General features: G+C 41.0%; 2 protein-coding genes across 3 annotated transcripts; one reads left to right on the forward strand and one right to left on the reverse strand.

The window, feature by feature from the left end:
• Window positions 1-20: 20 nt before the first annotated feature.
• On the reverse strand, window positions 21-20,342 carry LOC5504042 (disheveled-associated activator of morphogenesis 1-A). The gene is made up of 32 exons (XM_032372320.2): window positions 19,935-20,342; window positions 18,918-19,007; window positions 17,055-17,129; window positions 16,844-16,932; window positions 15,838-15,915; window positions 15,708-15,765; window positions 15,286-15,376; window positions 14,894-15,000; window positions 13,726-13,836; window positions 10,228-10,331; window positions 9,977-10,043; window positions 8,686-8,803; window positions 7,836-7,968; window positions 7,685-7,731; window positions 7,544-7,608; window positions 7,265-7,387; window positions 6,404-6,656; window positions 5,294-5,418; window positions 4,865-4,909; window positions 4,615-4,677; window positions 3,991-4,068; window positions 3,669-3,776; window positions 3,164-3,270; window positions 2,658-2,746; window positions 2,460-2,573; window positions 2,260-2,360; window positions 1,880-1,941; window positions 1,474-1,534; window positions 1,258-1,392; window positions 1,074-1,169; window positions 758-832; window positions 21-652 (listed from the first exon to the last, which is right to left on the reverse strand). Exons 1-32 carry the CDS (start codon window positions 20,094-20,096, stop codon window positions 383-385), a joined length of 3,300 nt encoding a protein of 1,099 aa, XP_032228211.1. The 5' UTR covers window positions 20,097-20,342; the 3' UTR covers window positions 21-382.
• A 462-nt stretch (window positions 20,343-20,804) lies between these two features.
• On the forward strand, window positions 20,805-23,536 carry LOC5504041 (probable 2-ketogluconate reductase). 2 transcript variants are annotated; one of them, XM_048729787.1, is made up of 4 exons: window positions 20,810-20,958; window positions 21,046-21,524; window positions 22,232-22,394; window positions 22,843-23,536. In XM_048729787.1, exons 2-4 carry the CDS (start codon window positions 21,114-21,116, stop codon window positions 23,238-23,240), a joined length of 972 nt encoding a protein of 323 aa, XP_048585744.1. In that variant the 5' UTR covers window positions 20,810-20,958; window positions 21,046-21,113; the 3' UTR covers window positions 23,241-23,536. The 2 variants fall into 2 exon arrangements, with proteins under 2 accessions (XP_001624978.3, XP_048585744.1); XM_001624928.3 differs by having other exon boundaries at window positions 20,805-21,524.
• The last annotated feature ends 1,729 nt before the right edge of the window (window positions 23,537-25,265 follow it).

Genomic DNA, 25,265 nt, shown 5'->3' on the forward strand with positions numbered 1-25,265 from the left:
TCCCATCTTCTTTGGTATTCTTAAATTGTTAGTGTCTACCTATTCTTTCTTTCCCTCGATATGAGCGTCTTTGTTTTTACTTCCTTTTCTGCTCCGTCATTGGGGGCGTTTTCTTGCATTTCATAAACGTATGTTTCAGGACTCGTGGTCTCATACACAACATCAGATGTCCTTTGTGTGCCTTATGACGTCTTTTAGAGCGATTTTTGCGCATCTCCAAAAAAAACTTGTAATTTGTTTCGAAAAATATTCAGACTCATACGCAACATCAGCAGTCAAATTAGCTCATTTCACCTTGACGAATTAGCCCCATGATACCGCTGTAGATTTCGGCCAACAAGCCGGTCCCATCATTGCGTCTCGCGACTCAAATAAGCAACCGCTAGTGCATTACCTTTGTGCCGAGTTTTGGCGATGCACGCTCTCGTTCTTGACTGTCCGGTTTACGAGGAACTTTGGGTGGGGCCGTCCGCCTACGACCTTTTATCTTACTCATTTCATCCCCGAACACGTCACCTGTCCGAAGTGCGGAGATCAGATCGTCGAACTCCCCGCGGTTGTCCGTGTTCACTTTCTTCTGTGAAGCAGATTGTTTCTTATCCGGTGTCATCATCTTTTTGATGGCAGATTTCTGGCGGTCGCGCTCTTTTTGCTGAGGTCAAAAGAAATGAGCGTCAGTTGGGCTGAAAACGCGATGGAACACCACTCCTTCAACTAGCATATCAGTAAAAAAATGTCCAGAGTAAATCGTGCTTACCTCGGCTAATGCTCGCCTTTTCCTCTCTTCCGCCTCTTTCTTCTTTTTAATCTCTTCATTTTGATGTTTCGCCTCCTGTAAGAATATCACCCAGCGTTATACGATTACAGCCTTCAAAGTCCCCGCCGTGTGCCCATTGGCGGATCAATTCACGCTTGTCCCTGGCGTTCTGCTTTTTAGTGGGTTTCCTGTGGTTGGCGTGACGTCACAGGAAACCTCTCCCCAGTCCCTTTTGACTCATACCCAACCACAGGAGCCCCGAAACAAACGGTAGGGACTAGGCTAGGATCAATCCTATAGGGACGAGAAAACTCACCGCAAAGGAGACGAGGAAAACGTTAAAGATTCCGAAGAATTGATCCGACGACAAGTTCTTGGGATCTTCCCCGAACAACTTGACCGCTTTAAAAAACTGCAAAAAAAAAATGTAGTGTTTGTTAATCAACGGCGCCGTTAAAGCAGAGGCGTTGTGATTGGTGCGTTGATAATCATACTAGTACCTTTTGTTTGAGCTCTTCCCAGGCCTCCTCGACCTCACAGCAGCTGAATTGTGCGACCTTGACAAATGAGCCAATCACATCGACGAATTTATCCCCGGGTATCTTTTCACGCTTGCGGGTCTGGAAATCCAGCTCCTACGGGACAACACGCGGGTCAAGCAAAGTGTCAGAGAGCTTCCTTTCTTTAGAAAATATCCTCAATATCAGACCGCTTACCTTTTCAACTTCCTTCAGCTCTTTTCGTAACGCCACGATTTCTGACTCGAGCTCCGCTAGGCTGAATTCAAAAGAAAGCAGAGTTAGCTCGAAGATGAAGATTTTCTTTTGTAATCCTATATCTTGGCGAGCCTTTTAAGCGAAGAAAAGGTGGCAGCCAGGCTTACTCGAGCACAAGAGAAACAACAACCTGTTGAGTGATTTGCAGCACACCCTTCCAGTGTCGGATCTAGGGCTTTTTCCGTGGGTTCAATATAAAATGATGATTGTATAATTAGAGCAGACAATTGGGGGCTTGAATAAAGTTTCCGTAAATTGAACCACCCATCCCTTATTGCCTGCAACATCGTTACAAACAGCACAACAGTGCAGGGTTTGGCAACTTGATTAAATATTGTGAACTCACTTGACTTTGGCCGCTGTTCTGACGTTCGCTAGATCCTCCTCTAGTTTAAGAACGTCCGGATACTGCAACAAACATTGAGACAGTGTATCACGTGGGAATACCCACGAATGGTTGTACACACATAGAGCGCCACATTTGCTACGAAAATCGTGTATCACTTGCTGAAAATAAGATTTCGATCGCGTATACGTTCCTTCATAACAAATGCCATTTTTTTCTGTATTTCGTTTTTTTTTTGGCGTTATCGAGAAACGCCAAAATATTTTTCGCTAAAAATATTTTTTTTGGCGTGGTAACATTTTGAAATTGGCGGAGTATTATTAAGTGGAAAGATAATGGTGGATTTGTCGTAAAAACGAGCAACACATAGTGTCACTTACAGACTTCTCCAAGACGGTGACGAGGTAGTTTAACAGCGTTATCCGAGAGTTTGCACTTGACTTGGTATCCACGATTCGGTTAAGACTAGCGAGTTTGAACCCTAGGAAAGAAGAGAACGATACGTTAAGTACACTATACTATGATGTGAGAAAGTGACACGCGCAAGCCATGCATTATAATCGCGTTATAGTGCAATCACCTGTAGCATTTCCACGTGCACCGCGATTCATGTAGTTCCCAAATGCGAGAATGACCTCGAGCAAGGTTCGTATCCGCTTGCTTCGGGTTACTTCCTTGCACGCCATAATAACCGCTGTTGGGAAAAGGTGCAAGGGATTAAGACTTCAAATGACTTGTTGAATTCAAGGGATGCGAGGGCATCGCTAGTTTTTGTTACCTTGAACTTTAGGTTTCAAATCACCCATCCGCTCAGGGAACTTCTTCTTGAAAAATAAAGCCTTTAACCTCTGCTCATAATGCACAATTCTACGACGAAAGTAAATAAGACGACAGTCAAGGGTAGTATTAAATCAATCATTTGAGGTAGTAAGCAAGACATCAGTCAAAGGTAATACTAAATCAATCTTTCAAGACAGTAAGCAAGACATCGGTCAAACGTAATACTATATCAATCTTTAAAGGCAGTAAGCAATACCAGTCAATTGTATTATAAAATCAATCTTTTTTTAAACAGAAGACCGGCCAATGCACCGGAGCAGCGTCAACTATTTATCAAAAATTTGAACCGATCATAGTGTTTTTTTCTCTCCTGGGAGTCACAATGAATGTCGTTTTTTTAGTTATGGTCTTGATGCCTGCTGCCTTGGTTCCAGAGCCTCGAACGTCTTTCTATTTAGTGGCCAAATAGAGAGACGTTCGAGGCTCTGGAACCAGGGTAGTTACCTGCTCATGTCGTAGAGGAACTTATCCGCGCGCGCGAAGTTGTCCTTCTCCTTGTTGTTCTCGTTGAGAAGATTCTTCTCAGCAGCCGTGGGGACGTATTTTAACAACTGAAACAGAAACGTCTTTGTTTACAACTTTTTTTTTTGCTGTGCGGACGATAATACGTGCATCCCGGTCCATCTTCCTCAAACAAATTTAAACTACGCCATATACTTCGCGAATGAACATTATATACGCCCCGATCGCCTATGAATATTTCAAGAGCGTTTACACTATAGTAAATTGACCCGATCATCGAAACTTGACATTTGGAAAAGTAACAGATTCTATATGCTCTATAAAATAGAGGTGCTTGTTTGGAGAATTCGCCATCAGAAAAGTTAAGATAAGACCGCAGGATCGCTGGCTACGCTTTCTGTTTCAGGTTCTTTTATAATTTCTTTTACCTTTTATTCCAATGCCCAAGCTTTACTTAGTTACAGAAATCCACAGGACACACACTGACCTGCTCGACCATGTCTTTGGATAACTCCTCCTCCTCGTCTATCGTGAGTATAGCCTTGGTTATTTCTTCGTCCGAAAGCTTTAGCTTCGTCAGTAAGATGCCGCAATTCTGGTAAAACAATTCATACGTTCTAAGATAATAATGTTACAGGCTTGAAAAAAAGTATTTTTGCTGTCTAAATTCCATCATACTGCAATTCATTACAATGGATGGCACGTGACGGTTAGCTATAGCTTTTAGTGGCTAAACCCAAAACACATGGCACGTGGTGTCAGCTGCTCAAAGGTTATCAACTAATGAAAACTTGAGGAGAGACTGTTACCTGCGCGCGTCGGCTGTCAATCAAAGACAGCTCCTTGGGTTTCGCTGCGGAGTCTGTGAAGTCTTTAATTCCCTGATTCTAAAAAAGAAGACAACGTTTGAGATTCGCAACTGGTGGCAAGACTTCTGTGGGTGTAGTTGGAAAAAGTCGGCGAGAGATACTCAAGAAGTTGTGTCAACTAATATTGTGTCAACTACTTAGTAGATAAAGGACACAGAGGGAGTGCTTGCACTGGGAGAGCTGCATACCAAGAAGTAGAGGACACAAGAAAAACGTTTTTTAATCTACGCTTTTTAGGGCACAAGATCTTCTTGCGAGATAAAGGTATACTTTGAAGAGGGGAAAATGGAAGGTAGCTTATTAAAGTGACGCAGGATCCTCTAAGGAATTGAGGTTAAATAACTCCTCAGGAGAAGGTAACACACGACAGGGCTTTTAATAAGATATGAATCTCTCTAAGGGGTGGACAAGAAAGGCCAGTCGGGAAAAAAAGGTTTCACGATACTCCTTTTAATGCAATACCACAGAATCATTATGAGAACTAGCTGTGGAAAGGTAGGGAAAAAGCCCTGCTTCAACATGAGGTGCTTGTGCTGACAGAGGATGTCACTCATCGGTACCCACCTCTTTTCCTTGATAAGCGGAGAACATCCGATCAAAGTCCTCCAAGTCCATTTCATTGTAAACCTACAGCAAGATAAGTGTCAGTCAAACCGATATATACACTGTCGTTAGCGCTTAGGGACAGATTTCGCTGGAGAATGGAAACCAAGGCAACTAAAACCTCTTCTCGACATTAACAAGCATTAAAAACATTACTTTGGAGTAAAATTGTCCTATATCCCGTGAGTCTATCACTATTAATAAGACTAACCTTTGTGTCGTCAATATCTGTCCAAACCGTCCCCTTGATTTTGGACTAAAATGAAAAAAAGAAAAAGAAAGTACTTAGCTGGCGTACAAACTTATGGCAGAATATTTTTCTAAATGGTATCTTTTCGCGCAAAACATCATCCGGAATTTACCAATTACACGCCTGAAAGGAAAGGTCAAGCAAGCGTTGTAACTAGTTTATTTTTTCCCCGACATACAAAACAAACAACCTCGAACAGCTTGGATAGCCGGCAGCAGCATTATTTTTTACATACACTTTATTTAAATATCCGTATAAAAAAGGGCTTAAATAAAAAGGCTTCCGTTTACGAGAGAGCTTACTAAATCGAGCCAATGAATGGAGAGTCAAATCACCCTTATCTGAATCGGTTAATCCTGTTTTATCATTTATATCCATATTCATACTCACATCTGGTAGTTTGGACCAGTTGAAGGACTTTAGCGGGTTGGACGGCTTGGGTGTCTTGCGGTTCGGTTGTTTGGTGAAGCCGAAAAAGCTGCTTGGTGCTCCGTCAACCTTTACCCCGGGAGGCGCTGTCACACAACACACCATTGGTCACGAACTACTCAATGAGCTCGAACTACTCAAGCCGCACGCCACGGCATGGCACCCACTGCACGTTCGAAATCAGTTTACACTTAGACCCTGTCCCACGTATATGTTTATGTTTGAAAACACATTGTTGTTCTGTTTGCATACGAAAACGCAGAAACGACAAGCGTATGCCCACCGTACTGTTAAGTGAGCCACGCCATCGTTTTCGTAAGTATCCCTTTTCGTGAGTCCGCACGGCACCGAAATAGTATCTTTCTCATGTTGTTCAAATTTGGATAGCCTTTTCAAATTTTTGCATTTTCGATCATCGTTTTCGTGTTTATGTGGACAGTACCCGTATCTGTATAAAACATATTGCGTTTTAAAAGGTAAACGGATACGTAGGGACGAGGTCTTAAATCTAATCGTGGAGGTGCCGGGGACAACAATGTAAGCTATAATACGGTACTCACGCCCTAATAACGTCACGGTACTCACACCCTAGTTTAACGTCACGGTACTCACGCCCACTTATGACGTCACGGTAATCACGCCCTTATTTAACGTCACGGTACTCACGCCCACTTATGACGTCAAGGTACTCACTCCCTAATTTAAGGTCACGGTACTCACGCTCTAATTTAACGTCACGGTACTCACTCCCTAATTTAATCTCACGGTATTCACGCTCTAATTTAATATCACGGTACTCGCGCCCTAATTTAACGTCACGGTACTTACGCTCTTATTTAATGTCACGGTAATCACGCCCTTATTTAACGTCACGGTACTCACGCCCTTATATGAAGTCACGGTACTCGCGCCCTAATTTAACGTCACGGTACTCACTCCCTAATTTAATGTCACGGTACTCACGCCCTAATATGACATCACTATACTCACGCCCTAATTTAACGTCACGGTACTCGCCCCCTGATTTAACGTCACGGTACTCACGCCCTGTTTTAACGTCACAGTACTCACGTGGCGGTCCTCCATTAAGTGCTGGAGGGGGAGGAGCACCAAACGGTGGGGGAGGGGGTGGGGGCGCGCCACCGGGAAAGCCGGGAGGAGGAGGCGGTGGAGGTGGTGGGGGCATCCCTGCCATTGGTGAAGGCTTATTCGCCGCCGCCATAGCACTGGAAAGGTTCGAGATCTTGGCGTCGTCTGGGATGGACCCGCCTACGCCCTTGATGACTTCCTCGAGTCGCAGCCTTGCTTGTCTCTCCATCTCAAGCTGTATAGAAAGGGAAGGCATGTATAAGATTAGTCATATATCTATCGTTGAACGATATAATTGTCATTTTATACCTCGAATAATAGGCGACTAAGGCTATTATACAACGTTTCTATGAAAAAAAAAAAAAACCAGGGTGTTTTACCCAGAAAAAAACGGCACTGGGAGAACAGCGACATTTACGCTGAAACTAAACGCATATTTCGAGTACAATGTTTAAAGCAAAAAGTACCGACAAAATGACGACAAATCTTTTCATCAATTTAAGTGAGACAGCATGGCAGGTCTAAGGCAACACTCATGTACTAGTTGGTCATACTAAATAACCCCTTCTCACGGCTGTCATATCTCCTGGTATAATGCCGCGGATGGAAAATTGCCTAAGAAATTAAAAGGTGGCTGAGAAGCGGAGGTAAATAGGGGAGGAGCGGTACGAGTATTTTAAACGAGGCGCCCAGATACGGAATTGATAAGCGCGCTATGTGACCTGGGAAGGATTCTTTGACCATTGACCAAACGATTTTTTTAGAAAACTTGGCGCACTCAAAAATGTCGAAAAAAAAAGAGGCTTTTAAAAGATGTTTCTCCACGTCAGACGGCTATCTCACCTTTGAGTCAGCGTCGCCGAGCTTCTCGTCTTGTTGACGGACTCTCTGCATGGCTTCCTGAAGCTCTTGATTCTGTCGCTCCAGTTTAATGGCCATTTTGTCCAGCGCATCTTTCATCTCTTCCTACAATAGAATTATCAAGTCAGTTAAAATTGCTTACCCTGAAAGCTCTATTTAGCTCCCCTCCCCATCCCCTCTCACTAAAGCCATGATATTGGGAGTGCCCGCAAAGACCACTTGGTCTCCAAACATGAGGAAGCCTCAAGTATTATGACTTACCATCTCCTCCTTCTTGCTCTCTATCTCGTTCTCCTTCTTTGTGAGTTTGGCTTTGAGGTCTTCGGCTGTAGGGCAAAATAACGGTATTTTTAATTATGAAACGAACAGCTATTATAAAAGTATGATCGGTTTTGACGGCACCTCGCTCAATCCCTTCTTCTCGCCTCTGTTCATCTTCATGCATTAATCTGTAAGAATAACATAAACAGTATAATAAGCACCGAAATATCCCGTATCCTGAAGGGGAAGATAACTATGTATGTCTAGTTTAGGGTCCGTATGTTATACGTACGTGTCTAGGATATAGCTGACATTGATGTCAAGAGGGGCGACGTCTAGGTCCCCTCCATCATCTTGTTGCAGGACCACTTGTTGAACCACGCGGTCAATGAGTTGCCATAGTCGTCGTGCAACCGAGTGGTCATCTGAGAGCAAACGAGAGAAGGTGAAACCCATATACACAGCACAAACATTTCTGGCAAAGTCTAACTTGACTGACAACAAGACCAAGGAAATAATGGGAAACTACTTTAGATGGTATACAAACAGCGCCGGCATTGCTGGACCCGAAAGTATTGCTGAGCTAGCGTCTCGCAAGTAATGCTGGGATAGCGTCTCGCATGTAATGCTGGGCTAGCGTCTCGCAAGTAATGCTGGGCTAGCGTCTCGCAAGTAATGCTGGGATAGCGTCTCGCAAGTAATGCTGGGATAGCGTCTCGCAAGTAATGCTGGGCTAGCATCTCGCAAGTAATGCTGGGATAGCGTCTCACAAGTAATGCTGGGATAGCGTCTCGCAAGTAATGCTGGGATAGCGTCTCGCAAGTAACGCTGGGAGACGTCTCATTTTATGAAACCCTATGCGATAGTTTTTGCAATACCCAACTAAATTCGCTTGGTTCACGGTGAAATCCAATCCACTGTCCATAGTATTTCTAAGGTGCTAAACATTGCAAAAAAAAACAATTTTTTTTTCAAATGATGAGAGTTCTAAATATTCAAAACAAAAACAAAGTTCCAATAAAGTTTAAATGTTGGTTGAGGTGCCCAATGGCCCTGCCCCTCACCCACGCCCATTGGAAAAGACGAAGGTAGAGAGGGTGCACTCTACCCTAACCCACGCCCTGGTGGTATGGTGCACTTACTGGGGAGTAGTAGCAGATGATGGAGGATCGAAAGTAGGTGGGGGTAGGCCGAGGTGTGGCCAACCTTCCTCCTCAACAGCTCCAGCATCCCACTCGCACTGCGCAAGTCAATGTAAGGCTGTAAAGCAAAAGGCACAAATCAGCACTGCGCAAATCAATGTGAGGCTGTAAAGCAAAAGGCACAAATCAGCACTGCGCAAGTCAATGTAAGGTTATAAAATAGAAAAACGAACAGTACGAAAGTCAAAGTAAGGCTACAAAGCACAAAGAAAAAATGAGCACAATACGCGCATACCATATACAACCACTTGGTCTTCGCAAGTCAATATAGGGCTGTAAAGCACAATGCAGAAAAGAGTACTTACGCAAAGCGGATATAAAACGGAATTTAAATTTTGGTTTTAAGAAATGATGTGTTCGCTCTTTGGAAAGCACAATAAAATTTTGTACAGGAGAATCATTTAACGATGACAAATATATATACATATTTTTTTAGAATGTTCCTTTTTAAATCGCAAGGATGAATCGTTAACAAATCGTAGTGTACGTCACGCCAAACAGAATTGATTACTTAATAAACGTTTACATAGCTCACGTGTGGATGCCTTCTAGAGACTATGATACGGTTGAAAACACCGTCTAACAAATAACCGACAAAGTGTGAATCAAATACAAGCGAAATCGCCAGAAAGATGCCTCGTCATCCAAACACGTTAAGTATTAAAAAAAACTGAACTCAAAGTAATCGTCGAATGAGTCGAATTAGAACTTGAAAGATAGGCTAATATACGATAAATCTATCATATAAAACGATCAATGAAAAATCGTACAATGACTGAACAGACACAAGTTCGTGAAATGAAAGTTACATTTTTTTCGCAGTTGGCATCAGTCTGATCTTTAGCTTGACGTCTCTGAAAATTTCCCATTCTGAAATCTTTATAATGCTATCACACTAGGGATAACACGTCTTTTCCATACCAGTGAATTTCAGAAAGTTTATTGTCGCAATACTAAGATGCGAAAGAAAATGCAACATTGTGGGACACGTGATCGGATCAGATGTGACTCGTTATTAGGCGCGAATACACGGGTATATGGGCTAAGTTAAACAATTACTAAAATAATAACGATAAAATCATATGAGCTCCCAATGCTTACACCACAAAGGCTCGATCTTCCGGCCTTGACATTTGCCTTTCTTCTTTTCTATTTTTATTTTCTTTATTTGCAGGACGAAGTAAGATGTTCTTACTCAATGCAAGCATCAGTCATGCGATTTAATGCATACCATTCCGAATCTGCGAGCGAGTTCCTTCTCGTCTTCATTACGGACCATGTCGAAGAAGTTCAAATGCCTGTCACAAAGAAAATTATCAATGTTAATGTCAATGGAAATGCCTTTCTGTTTATGTGTTATTACTTGGAAAATGTAGTGTTCTCCGTGTAATTGTGTTATTATCTGGTTAATGTGTCATTCTCCATGGTGTTTGTGTTATTACCTTGTTAATATGTCATTCTCCATGGTGTTTGTGTTATTACCTGGTTAATGTGGCGTTATCCATGGTTCGCAGCTTCTCTATCACCGGCTGGATTCCCAACATAAGGAACTCAAACCTCAGATGAACCCGGAACTCTAAGTACTCCTACAAGGTGTAAAGACAGAGACAAATAAGCATGGAAGTCAAACACTGACGGGAGATAGCATGCTGCAAAATAACAACGCAAGGAGGGAGTATGAAAGCATGAAGCTGCTTATGTCTGTCTTACTATGTAATTATGTACGCTCATCTGGTTCAATGCTTGACAGAATCACATACAAGTCAATGTAAACAGCAGAGTTAAGCCATCCGCTACTTGTCGGGACCATGGTTGATGGTCAGTACTATGACAGGATAGTACTTGGCAGGTAGGATTGAAGTCCGTGTCGTAGACGTGGTAGGTACGTTTTGAAAGATCGTGTCGCAAGGGTAACGTTACTGGTTGTGGCGGGTAGGAATAAAGCCAGTGCCATGAGTAAAAGGTAGAAATGAATAGCCCGGGTTTAAAATGTCATAAAAGAACTAGGGATGTAAACAAAACTCTCGGAAACATGATTAGCGATTTAGCAATTTCGCTTTTTCACGAAGGCTTTAGTGAGTTCACCTTCTTTCTTATTTGAAAATTGGATGATTTTGCTTGAAATAATTTGCCAACTGGGTTTTACTTGTTTTCTCGAGAGCCTCATCTATATGCACTCTCCTCAGTTCTCTCATGACATTGTACCAGGTTATTGCAGACAATATTTGTACAGTACTCCAGCAATATGGTTTAACTAGAAGAGTTGCATTTATATAACTATAGCCATTTAACTTAGAACAAGACTAACTTACAAACAAATGGTGCGCAAGCTCTCTGGTGTACAGTTACTTATTTTTACTTTTCTTACACTAAGCTTTATCCTTAGGCCGTTCTCCATATCATATTTTTAACAATTACAATTCTGCAGACGATGACAAGTGAGAGAAGAATTTTCAGGATTAAGACATTTCGATGAGTAGTATTGTTTGATGAGGATGAGATGTAAAACGAGGCGATAAAGTAAGACTCATCCACACCGAGTGTTTTAATAATGGAATGCATTAAAGTGCCAACGTTTAGTTTAACTCATTGTTCACCAATAATTCATCTCGACTGACATGCCTTCGGAAGAACAGGCTGATAGAGAAGTTACATATTATTTATCAATGGAACGAGTTAAGCAAGCAGTTGAAGGTACAATAGAGAAAAAAGAGCAAAGCCTAAAGTATCGATACAATAATGTGTATCTCTTTTGAAATTAAAGGAAAGGTGTGTATCTTAAGAATGGGTGGGTGCCTTTAAAGTGTCAATCACAGAATGAGTAGAAAGATGTGCATCTAGGGGTGAGTGACAGTCTTTTACAATCTGGATTAGTGTCATATGAAATATTTTTAAGGTGTCCCGCATAAGCAGTATAGGTGAGTGTCTCCAAAAAGATACAGTAGGTATCAACTAAATGTCTGAGTATCCCTCACAGGGAATGATTGCAAACAAGTGGGTGAATTGCATGAGAGAAACGTGTGAGTGTCCAACAAGGAAGAAGAATGGCTTAAAAAAAAAAAGATAGTGATAGTGGGTATACTACCCAAAAGAAATGGGCAGGTGCCAATCACACAGAGAGAAAGTGGGTACATTATCAGAACATGTGGCTCAGTATCAATCACACACAGAGAAATTGAGTACATCATCAAAACAAGTGCATGGCTGTCAACCACACAAAGAGAAAGTGGGTACATTATCAGAACACATGACTTGGTATCAATCACACAGAGAGAAACTGGGTACTTTATCAGAACAAGAGCATGGCTGTAAATCACACGGAGAGAAACTGGGTACTTTATCAGAACAAGAGCATGGCTGTAAATTACAAGGAGAGAAAGTGGGTACATTATCAGAACAAGTGCATGGCTGTCAATCACACACAGAGAAAGTGGGTACATCACTCAGAACAAGTGCATGGCTGTCAATCGTACAGAGAGAAAGTTGGTACATTATCATGTCACTTGGTATCAACCACGCAGAGAGAAAGTGGGTACATTATCAAAACATGTGGCTCGGTATCAATCACAGACAGACAGACAGAGAGGGAGAGAGGGAGAGAGGGAGAGAGGGAGAGAGAGAGAGAGTACATCACTCAGAACAAGTGCATGGCTGTCAATCACACAGAGAGAAAGTTGGTACATCACTCAGAACAAGTGGATGGCTGTCAATCACAGAGAGAGAGAGAGAGTGGGTACATCACTCAGAACAAGTGGATGGCTGCCAATCACACAGAGAAAAAGTGGGTACATTATCAGAACAAGTGCATGGCTGTCAATCACACAGAGAGAAAGTTGGTTTCTCACTCAGAAAAAGTGGATGGCTGTCAATCACACAGAGAGAAAGTGGGTTTCTCACTCAGAACAAGTGGGTGGGTGTCAATCACAGAGAGAAAGAGGGTTCATCACTAAGAACAACTGTGTGGATGTCAATCACTGACAGAGTGTAATTCACAAGGAAAGTCTAGTACATTGCTAAAACAAGTGAGTGGGTGTTTGCCATGAGTTCAGTTAGTGGGTGAGGGAATTTACAGGCATGGAATATTGGAAGCACAGAAACCACCCTGAATAGACGTCGTGTTAGCAGTGGAGAAGAAGAGGCACACCTTCCCTTTCGCCACCTGGGCTTCTGACGGACAAGAGGAACTTCTGTCTGGTAGGTGGAGGACACACAGTAAGCAAAGGGAAGACAGACAGTTAACATAGACACAGTACAGGAAAAAAAACAGAAGGATAAGGCATGACTATACATACAGAAAATGTCTATCCAATTATTGATTACCGTATTTTGTATATTCCGCACCCCAATTTTCAGGGCCTTATTAAAAAAAAATTGAAGACCCGCATATAATTTGCACCCCAATATTGTTACTGTTTCTCACCTACAATGGGATCACCACGTTTTCTTATTGATTTCTGCTTTTTATCATAATGAGAACAATGGGTTCCACGTATAATTCGCACCACGTTTTGAGGGGTCATTTTGGAAGTAAAAAAGTGTGCATTATACGCAGGGAAATACAGTACTCTGAAATATATTCAGAAATTGATCAAACAATGTGTGAAGTTATTAAGATATTAGCTTTGATACAATGTCACAGACTATCTATACTTTAATAGATAGAAAACATGATGGTGTAACACATTTTTCGTGTCCGTACAATAACAAGAAAAAAAATGTAATCTCATTTTAAATGGTGACCCAAAAAACCCTGCCTAATATATTATTTAAATGCCTTAAAGGTAAAATCAATGTATTATCCATTAACATCTATTACACTGCACTATGGTTGCTAGTCTAACTAATGCCACTATAGGTAAGTCAGATTTATAAGCAGCTTAGAAGGATATGCATGACCCCTGCAACCACTCTAAGCTCCCTCTACATACCATTCCCCTGCAAGAGTGAATGGTATGTAACTAGGTGGCTTGTCATACTTACAGCACCAGCACCATACTTGAGAGCAGCATTAATAAATGACATGATGGCAATTTTTAAGTTGAACTCCTCTTTGTAGACCCCAGTGCTGCGGTCAAGGTCGTTGACCAAGGTCTAGGGAGACACAACAGAGTGCCATATCAATACAGCATTCTATAAAGCACACTTGAAATAAATGGTATATACAAAGATAGAAAAGGTGAAAAGTAGCAGGGGAAAGAAAAAGATAAGAAAGGAAAATGAAAGATTGAAGAAAAAGGGGAAAGAGAAGATGAAGAGGAAAAATTGTAGAGGAAACAGGGAAGCAGCGAGGAGAAATGAGAGGTTGTGACCAGCATACAGTATTGAAAGTATACACTACTGAATAAGTCTGACTTGCATGTCAATACAGAGCAAAAAAATGGCAAGTTTTCCCAAAATAAGGTCTGGTTAACTTCGGTGAGCTTTAATTTTTGCATAGAGGTTCCTTGTGATGTTAACCAACATATCAAAAAGTGTTTTTTTCTAATGGATTCGTCTACGAGATATGAGGCTTGAAGTGCAATTTTTAAATGTTCAAAGTATGAATTCTCCTCGTTTTTAGGGAGAAGTCTGGCTCTCATCAGAAATTAAGCCAATTTTGCTCGCTAATATCTAAATTTCATATCTTCTGAAATTTCTTTAAAATCTGGAATTAAGCTTTTGGTCAGAGGAACTCCTTGTTTGAGCTTATATATTAATAATTGGAAAATTTCATGCCATTTTTTTTGCTCTGTCGCATGTCAATGTTTTTCGCTCTTGTTATGTATTACTAAAACTCTCATCCCTTTTAAAAATACAACTTTTCCCCACATTTTTTTTAGTTTAAAAATAGAGGGTTTTTGTTCTACTTGTAGGATGGGTTGAAATTCCCTGTGATTCAAACGGATTAAATTGACTTGAGAAGAACATCCAATTGTGTAGGATTTCATAGCCTATGTACTGAACCACACACCAGCAAATCAGATTGAAAGGCTTAAGATACAAGATAGAGTAGATTGTGGACAATATATGTCAGAAGGCAGCTAAAGTAATGAAGAAAGAGAGAGTGCTAATGGGAAAAATAGACCCATGAAAAAGAAAAGGAAAATAGAAAAATGAGACACTAAGACTGGGGAGAGGTATTGAAAGGAAATGGAGGAAAGAATCTAACCTGGAACCTTGTTCTTTCTTCAGCAAATTTCTGAAAGTGAGTCATTGCATCCAGGGCTTTCTTGTGACCTCCAGGGACAAGACACACCGCTCCAAGAATCTCAAGAACTGAAAATAAGAGTCAACACAATCAATACTGTCAGCATCAATGAGTGAATACTGCAATGTTACATTTAAAATAATAACCATCATGATAATTTAACTTTCCATGAAAAATGATTGAATGTGCTTTAAAAGAAAAAGTAAAAGAAAGAAAAAGAATGAAAAAAGCAAAGAGAAAATCACTTTCAAAAAAGAACATTTCATCAAGGCTCTCATTTAAGACAGCTTTAAAGCACCGCCAAGCGATTTCCTAAATACAAATAACTCAGTGCATGTACCCTGGGATTTTACCTTGTATTTTTGTTTTTATATTTTCTGTAAGAAGGCTTTGTGCAATGATGTCTATGCATGTGGGATGAGCTAGAACATGGGCTCTGCCATGCTGCAACAGATTAAACATAATTTGGCTAGGATCAGACTATTCTAGCACAATCAAGAATAACTAAATCATCCTTTCAAACATAGGAATAACCTCAAATTATGAATATTTTAATAATATTTTGATACCATTTGAAACAAGCTAATTAACTGATTATCTAGTAATAATCAGATATTAAACTGGTAGTCAATTATTGATTCTTGATTAGTTTCATTTATTATTTATATATAAGCTTTAATTGTTATCAATATCAGACCACTGACTCATCCCCCCCCTCCTGAAACTGTGAGCTTGGTGAGTTGTATTCTAGGGGAGAACTGTATGTTGTACTCACAGAGCTATTCATAAGGGCCTTGAAGCATCCTATTACAGCTGTATGAATCTTGCTTTGACTGCGTACCAAACAAGTAAACAATGAAAAAAGGAAATTAACAAATCAGATGGCAAATGTAATGTGTTCTCACCTTGTCTCATAATCCATGTTCTGAAGAAAGTTTAATAGGCAGCTAAGACCCTCTAGCTCAACAAATCTATGGACAAATCTAGAAGAAAAAGGGGAAAAATCAGCAAAAAACGGCATTAATAATAAATATACATAATAAAGCAATAAATGATCTCTGGTACTGGTCTCCCAGAAGGTAAAAATATCTTATTTTTTCCCGATTTTATTGTGGAATCTCCTAGACTACCTCTTAGAAAAAAAATGCACAACCAAAAAAATTACACAAATCTCAACTTCCCAAACCAGATTTGTTGTCCCTTCTATAATCTCACAAAACACAGATTTTTTAACATAAAAAAGCAACAGAAACAATATATTTCTTTACAAAACCAATATCGTAGAGGGAAAAGACCAATAAAATACTGGAGAACAGATAGACAAATTCCTTATCAATATCAGAAAGAGGACACAATATCTGTTTTTTATACTTCAACCTACTGATGTATTGAACTCTATTACTTAATGTAAACAATATCAATGACAAAGCCATGATTCCCAAAGGGATTTTGGCTGGAGGGAGGGGAGGGGGATTGCATTTTACTGAATCTGTTGCTGTCACGGTGATTTCACAAATCTGGCTTTTTTTATGCACAGGTGAGCCAATCAGCTACTTTGATGCTGGTCATGCTGCATGCGAGTTACACGGGGTTGCACACACAAATGGGAATTTGATTTCTTTTGTGTTGAAGATTATAAATTTCTTCAGTTTACTTCTGGTTGATTACATAACAATCTTCGATGATTTTTAACGGAAAACACGAAAAATATTTCAAAATATTGAAAGCAGTGTGTCTATTGGAAGTTTCTTCGAGGATGTGATTGATAATTTAGAGCAGATGCCATGTTAAATATCTCGGATTCTAATAGATTCTTATGTCTTTTAACGGTCGAGGTTTCCGTCGGACCTCCGGAAGTGAACTGGTGACAATGCAGCATGATCCACTACTGGGGATAATATGTTAGTGTACCTTAAGGGCTGCGTCCGAAGAGCTGTCTTGAGGCCATCAAGAAGAGTAGACCTCATCTCTGTCTCTTCATCACTTTTCATCAAACACAACTGCATAGGAACAGATTTAATAATTGAAAATGCTTTAAATGTGAAAAAAAAATATTTGTACTAGTAACCTAAAACTCTATATTTAGATAACACACAAAATATCATTATACAATTCATCTAACCTTTTGTGAGTTGAGACTTTTCAACTGATCAATATAAAACTCTGGATAACTTGTAGAGCTGTGTTCAGCTTGTTCCTAAAGAAGAAATATAAATATCACTCATTGAGCAGCCGCTTACCCCTTGGCAGCCAAAAAGCTGTTCATTTCTTATTAAGGAATCTTCAAATAATATGCTTTTCAATACAATATTTATGACTGTGCACCCACTTAGCCAATCCTGGGTACGTGCCTCTTGATATACCAAAAACAGTCCCTGATCTATACCCCATTATGGTGATTTGAATGTAAATGCGTTCTGATACATTTTACTTAAGGGTTGTATTTACAGGAAAGTCTTCTTTCTAGCACAGGATAGAATGATAACCCCATCACCCCATCATTCTAATGCCCAAAACAGTTGTGTACACCCCCCTCCCCCCGTAGCACTGCTAACATTATACCAAACCTCTACTGTTTCTTTTTTTTCTTTTTATAATAAACATACTTGCTTTGACAACTGTCAAAAGCAATGCAAAAGCATGTTTTATATAGAAGCCAAGATAGTCCAAGCATAGCGTTTGTTTATAGAGGCTCAGGGAAAGTTCCTTTTTCTATCCCGAGGGAGGGGGGGGGGGGGGGGGGTGGGTGTAAGCATTTTTATAAAATTAAGGGATAAAATTAGTTACCTCCCCCCCTTCAGGAGGAACAAAATTTTCCATGCCCCCTCCCTTATGCTTCCCCCATATTGTCAGTGCCCCCCCCCCTCCAGAAAACCGAAGTAAGAAGGAGTAAAGGAAGGAGTGAAAATGACAATGTCAAAAGAACGCAAGCTAAATATTAGATGCAAGCTGGTCAGAAAGTGGGGGGGGGGGGGGGAATAATTTGCTGAAAATATTAATTAAAAAAGTTGAAGGCATTTCTCAAAGGTGCTACTAAAACCTGATAAAGGTTGATGCTATGTATTACTCAGAAAAAGCAAAAACACTCTTTTTTTCTTCTTCTTGCGAGAAAAGCAAAGCACAAGAAAGAAAAGAAAGACAGAGAGGAAGACAGTAAATCAGACATTAGCAAGGATGTTGATGACAAAGGATGAGCGCTTATAGCATCAGACCATTTTGTCAATAATTTCAAATATGGAACATAAAAACTTTATAAATATCATATAGTGAAAACCATAAAAAAAATGTATATATGGTGTATACAGGTTTGCATTGCATTGATAAAATGTGGCTTAATAAGTATCCTGGACTCCTGGATTGCGCAAGCCAAATAGCTGACCCCAAACTGAGACACCCATACACTTTCAAAGCCCCCTCTCCTTTGGACCTCAAAAAATCTCGAGCCCCCCCCCCCCCCCCCCCCCCCCACCAAGTATCCTCATGCCCCCCCCCCCCCCCCCTTGGGATAATAAAAGAACTTTCCCTAAGTCAGGCTGTTTATTTAAAAATTCTATTACATTGTCAAAATCCTTGTTGGATATGTTTGGGATCCTTACCTTTGAGACATAAATAAGAGACAGAGAAAAACCTTTTTTAGTAAAATGGCCAAAAGTAACCTAAAACAGCATTAATGCTCTCAAATCCTAACAATAATATACCATTGACTGAACAACAGTACTTAAATGTTTAATGATTTTATTTAATTTCTCTGAATCAATTCAATTGTTCCTATGTTTTCTTGTAGTTTCCCTACAAAAAACGTACCCTTGGACTACCTGTAATAAAACCCTTTCCGAATATAGGAAACACTTCAAATCACTAAGGTAATGTTGACACTTGTATTTAATCGTTTGTTTCACGAAATATGTAAATTATAAGAAGTGTTTACTTCCTTGGAACAATATCCTTGGGAATAAACACTGTTTGAATTCACAGCACTTAATACCTTTTTCTTGGATAAATATAGCTGCCATTTCTTCTCTGGGGGGAGCTCGAACATGGCCTTTTTGTGAACGGCAGTGAGATCGAGCTCTTCCTATAAATAAACATTAAAATCGTCATCAGTAAAAACAACATCCATATCCGATTACAAATCTGGAAAGTGAGAAGAGCCGGGGATTTAAACTCTTCTCTTTGCTTGACGTGTATGCTTCGGAATGAATGGTGTTTTAAATATTTTACAGATGTTAAGGGAAAATTTGACAAGATCTTCAGATTAAATGGGCATGTGTACCTTACACTTCTTGAACCATTCAAAGCCTAACGAAGCCAAAATATATTTGTAACATTTCAACAACCAGGTTGAAAGTAATATGGCATCAAAGCAGACTTAGGTCCTCATAAGTTGAGAGCTTGAGATTTACGTAAAGGATTAATGGCAGAATAATTTTAAATAGAGAAGACACACATTGGATTTCTGCGGGGACAACAACACGAACCAGCTGTCATGACGAGAACATAGTCAACGACCTTTTCGCATTATCCTTATTCCACAGCCCCTATATCTCACATTTTAGATAAGGATTATACATCAGAGCCACCGATTTTCAGTGATACTTCATAATATCCCTATTGTTAGATTTGAACAACTAAAAAGTGAACATCACTTGACAATACGAATTCTCTTGAAACGCGTCATTGATTTTAATGCCTAGAAAAGTTTTAGAGAAAACTTGCAATTTTAAACAATAAAAGCTTCACAGAATCCGATGGTTGTCAACATGGGAGGTGGCAAATCAACTAGATCAATGTTTAAGGACTATGGATTCCGATTCATTCATAGCTGGATTCAACACTTTAGCTTGAATGGGCAGCATGTCCTTACAATGATAAAGAGAAGTCTGCGTTGACACCCAGCGAAATTTAGTCAAATACATCACTATAAAACCCGTCTCAAAATGACGTATTGAACATTTTCCATACAGGAAAGCCCTGGGAAAGTAATAGATTAGTTCTTACATACCACAAGCTCGGCAAATTTGGAGTTAAGTTCATTTTCTTCCGGCATTGGAAGCGAGAACTCTCGCAAAACATGTACCCCTCCGCCAGAGTTGATCCCATAGCGAATCTCAGGGTGGTCGGATCTCGATCCGAAACAGCCAAAAGAAGCGGCTTTACGAGGCATATTCCCTCACACACTGTCAAGCTACCCAATACATAGATCCAGCTTCTCTCGAAAGAGAGAAACTCAGCAAATTCACGATCTAAAATCACAAATTCGTCTCCTTAGCCCGTCACCGTGCGAAATGTAAGACAGCGCTTGTGTGTTTATCATAACCCACTGTGCGGTGATTGGCTGATACTGTGGTTATTGTCAGACGACCACTCAGGCGCTGCACTCAAATGGTTACCGAAAATCAATTTCTTCTCTTTCTTCTCTTCCTCTAACCAAAAATAAAGGTTAAAAGATATAGATATGTCACATAATAAAATGCGTCCAATTAAATTTTTGAAGGATGGACTAGAAGCAAGCCAATGCAAGTAGCGTGACAGCGGGTGTGATGGATAACCGGAAATGGTCACAATCTTGCATGCAATGGACTTTTGAGAAACCTTACACACCCACAGCCTGCGTAGGAGCAGAGACCCAAGAGGAAATGCTAGATGGATTTATTGGAGAAGGATATTACCAAACGCAAGACAAAAGACGGCGAATTGCGGGACAATAGACAAAGATATTCGTCTAAACCAACCGGAAACAAATCTTTGTGAAATCTGTCATAGAAAGAAGACGCTCATATCAGAATATTTGAACTTCTAGACACCGGAAATAGGAACATCATAGTAAGTTATTGTGAGGTCAATGCAGCTACCCTTTTTTATGTGAGGGTGATTTATTTATTTCTCTCTGTTCTTTGGGCTCCCTGTGGTTACCTACTGCATTTCCTCCACAGCAAGCCCAAATATGAAGACTGCATTTCTGTAATTATATCCTACGGTTTAGCTTTACTCTTCCCTTCAATCGTCCCTTTCCTGCTTGCAGCGAGGTAACCCACTCTTGTAAAAAAGTGTATTTATCTCTTCCGTTTTTCGTCACAAGTTTCCGCAATTTTCCCGTATTATGTGATTCGTAGCTGTCCCGAAGGCAGACGGCTTTATTACAGCGACGATAAGATAATTTGGATAATTTTCATCTTGGATCATGGCAACAAACAACGAAGTTCCTCTTGTTCTTCAATACCCCACTTTCCCTGTGGAAATTGTCCCCATGAAAGAGGTAATGGAAACCTTCAAGGAAAGCTTTGAACTCATAACCGAAAGCGATCTGAACGATTCAAGCCGGCCTCAAGTCAAGGGCATACTACATCCTGCAAGCTTTGGACTGATCACAGAAGAATTGATGGCATCTTTGCCTAACTTGAAAGTGATTTCCAATATTGGAGCAGGAATTGACAACATCGACCTCGAGGCTGCCAAACGACGGGGGATTTTAGTGGGCAATACACCTGGTATTTCTGACTGTCTTGCTGACTTTGCATGGGCTCTGCTGATGGCTGCAGCCAGGAATGTCATTCAAGCTGATGCCATGATGAGAAAGCCAGGATTCAAAATAGTATGAGCTGTCCCGATATCAGATGATTCATGTGTGGCTCTGAGGGCCGGCCACCCCAACCCCCCACTCAATTCTCAGAATTTGGTTGAATGCATAGAAAAATAGAAAAACTACACTTTCTTAAAATCCTTACTTTAACCACCTTATTGTTTATTTAAACTAATGGTTCCGGCACTGTCATAATTTACATGGATGTTTGGTTCAACCATATAGGGCATAGATATGCATCTAGATCATAAGGGTTTCACCCCTAAGGTTGCAGGGGTCGCACACATGGAGGTAGGGGGGGATTTAGCCTCCCCTTTGTGACATGCTTTTCCATACATCCTTTGTTGTTCAGCCCCCCTTCATCATGATACAATTTCACTTATAAGCACTCTTTTCTAAAGATATGCTGCATGGCCCCTGGGTTGGTTTCCATTTAGTTGGTACAGTAAGTGCTTGGGTATTGGAGCTGAATCATCAGTGAAAGATCTATGGAAGAAATGTCAGTATTACAATTGCAACCTTGCAACCTCCCCCCCCCCCCCATCCCCCTTCCTATGGAGAAAGGAATTACTATTAAATGAGAGTCACTTCGTTTTAGCATGCTGCAACATGAAACTTTATACTGTATCCCCCTCTGAAAAATTGTTGCGATTGACTTTTAAACATAGAATTATTGTTTCCTTTGCTTAGTGGACTGTTCATAACTATTCTTTTATTAGCCGTCAATAATCAACTGGCATGGGACGAGAGTGAGTGGAGCGACTTTGGGGATCATTGGTCTTGGAAATATTGGACTAGCAGTTGCAAAGCGAGCCAAGGGCTTTGATATGAGAATCTTGTACTATAACCGAACAAGGAAAATGAAGGCTGAGTCTGAATTAGGTACTATATATCACCTGTATTAGATACACTTGATTACTTATTTCATATTACTTGGTGAAAATGTTTTTTTACCTAGAAAGGGGGGCGGGTTGCCTTTGTCACAGCTTTTCTAGAACTAGAAACTTATCAATTGGCACTCTTTTAGGCAATCACACTTTATAAAGTCCATGATTTTATTTCTCATATTTATTTTTCCTGTTAACTTGATAAGATACTTTTATTAAGCATGCACCTTAATCAACAGAAACTTTAGTCTACAATCAGTTATTTTAAGGTTACCCCCTCTCCACCCCTAGGACAGGCCCTCTTAGGAAAGGTTCCCCCCTGTATTTAGCAGTCACTTGGTTAAGTCTTGGGGTTGACTACTAAACATAGGTTTGCTAACAGAAAAAGTATGACCCCTTTTGGGGGAAATATCATCATTATTTTATCTTTCTTATTCACCCAGGTGTGCATTACTGCAGTGGCCTAAAAGATCTTCTGAAGGAGTCAGATTATGTCATGCTTAGCTGTGCCCTCACACCAGAAACCAAGCATATAATCAAATCTGCAGAGCTTTCACAGATGAAGCCATCAGCAACACTCATCAACGTTGCTAGGGGCGGACTTGTCAATCATGATGACTTGACAACAGCTCTGCAGAATGGAGTTATTCGTGGTGCTGCACTTGACGCAACAGACCCTGAGCCTCTCCCCCATGACCACCCTCTACTTGCGTTATCTAACGCGATTGTCACTCCACATATAGCCAGTGCAACTCTCCATGCACGGAGGGCTTATGTTAAGAATGCATTATTGAATGTTAATGCAGGGCTCAGGGGTGATCCACTGCCCTTCCCATGCTAAATGCTGCTCACAAAGCAAACAAATTTATTTGAAGTTTTGTTTTTAATATTTACACTAGAGATGTACTAATCTAAAAATACTTGTTTTGTATTTTTTTTTTAAAGTGTGCAGCGTGTGTATAAGCATTAAATGCAGTTTATCTGATAATACAAATAGCCAATACTTTAGCGCCAGTACCGGTCAGCGGTACTTAGTTATGTTACGGCCACCAAATCCGGCCTTCTCTCCGCCATCTTGTTTTTGCTGTGTTACGATACTGGCTTTGGTTCTCTGTTGATTAAAGCGTTTCCAAGTTGTGTCCTAGTTTGTGGTCTTATTCAACTGGCGTGGTGGCAGCTGGATTTCGTCCCTTCGTCTCTTTCACCAAAAAATCACAGAATAGAACAGCAAACGCCGCTGTGACAGCACAACTTATTTACCAAAGAAATGGCTGCTACTCACAGAGCACCAAAACAATGGAGCCTATCTAAAACCGAAACTATCACCAGTTTTGAAAACTGGAAGCAAAACTTGATGTATACGCTGTCTCTCGATACAAATTTCTCAACTTATCTTGCCGATGGAGCTACATGGAAAAAGAAAACAAAGACCGAACCTCTCCGTGGCTATACCGATGATGATGAAACCGTTCAGCAATCAAAACGCCTCACTGCCCAACAGAAGGTGAACTTTTTAGAACTTATGCTAGGACAAATCGCAAACTACTGTCCTATTATTTCGAGAAACACTTTAGTTAAGAACTCTACATCTCTAGAGTTTATCTGGCAGGCGATCCGACAACATTTTGGATTTCAAGTAACTGGTGCACACTTCATAGATTTCGTCGACATCCATCTAGAGCCCGACGAGCGCCCGGAAGACCTGTTTCAAAGACTTATGGCTTTCGCCGAGGATTCCCTCCTCAAACCCAATAACCTAACTCACCATGGCGAACAAGTAACAGAAGAAGAGGAACTTTCCCCAACACTAGAAAACCTCATAGTGTTGACTTGGCTGAGGCTTATTCACCCATCACTACCTCGCCTTATTAAGCAACGGTACGGGACAGAGCTACGTTCTAGGACTCTCGCATCGATCAAACCAGAAATCTCTCAGGCATTGAGCTCCCTGCTAGAGGAAATTCGCACGTCCGATGATGCAAAGATCCTTCGCTCAGCCGTCAGCAACACTTATCAGTGGAAACCTGCCACAAGCCACAACAATCAGTGGAAACCGGCACCAAATAGTAAGACCACATCAAGAAAGCCCCGCTCCTCGAAGGTATGCCCACTCTGCAGTCAGGCTAATCGGTCAGATACTCATCACTTCCTAAGCGAATGCAAATTTCTCCCAGATAGCGATCGGCGCTATATGATTAAAGCAAGACAAATCGCTGACATCTTCGACGACAATGACTCTGAGTTAGAGACACACGCCCAAATGCCCTCGACTGAGTCCATCGACCCCCCTGCACACACTGCCCATGACGCGGTCGTCCTCAGAATACAGACCCGCCAGTCACCATATCTAGACGTCTTCTACAATCACCATACCGTACGAATGACCGTCGACAGCGGTGCCACAGGCAACATGATAAGACTCTCCACCGCGACACGCCTCGGTTGCAATATTACAACCAGCTCTCAGTCCGTAAGCCAGGCCGACGGCTCATCCCAGTTACGTGTTGTTGGTGAAACGCGCCTTTCTTTCACCCGGGCAGATAAGTCTTTCTCATTTGAAGGTCTCGTTGTGGAAAACCTAGACGTAGAAGTGTTAGCCGGCACGCCCTTTATGGAGAAAAATGACATTGCGGTCCGACCTGCAAAAGGGCAGATTATCCTTGGAGACAACACCATCTACACTTATGGAGCCCACCACTCCACCCTCACCTCGACCACGGCACGCCTTGTAACCGTCCTCCGTGCACCACAACGCAACAGTCTGGCCAGGCGAGTTTCTTGAAATCACACTACCGGACGACACACCCACTGATGCCGAGTATGCACTTGAACCTCGTACCGACGCGCCGAGCGCTCGTAGAGTAAA

The sequence above is a fragment of the Nematostella vectensis genome, chromosome 7 (assembly GCF_932526225.1).
Source record: "Nematostella vectensis chromosome 7, jaNemVect1.1, whole genome shotgun sequence".
Taxonomy (NCBI): Eukaryota; Metazoa; Cnidaria; class Anthozoa; order Actiniaria; family Edwardsiidae; genus Nematostella; species Nematostella vectensis.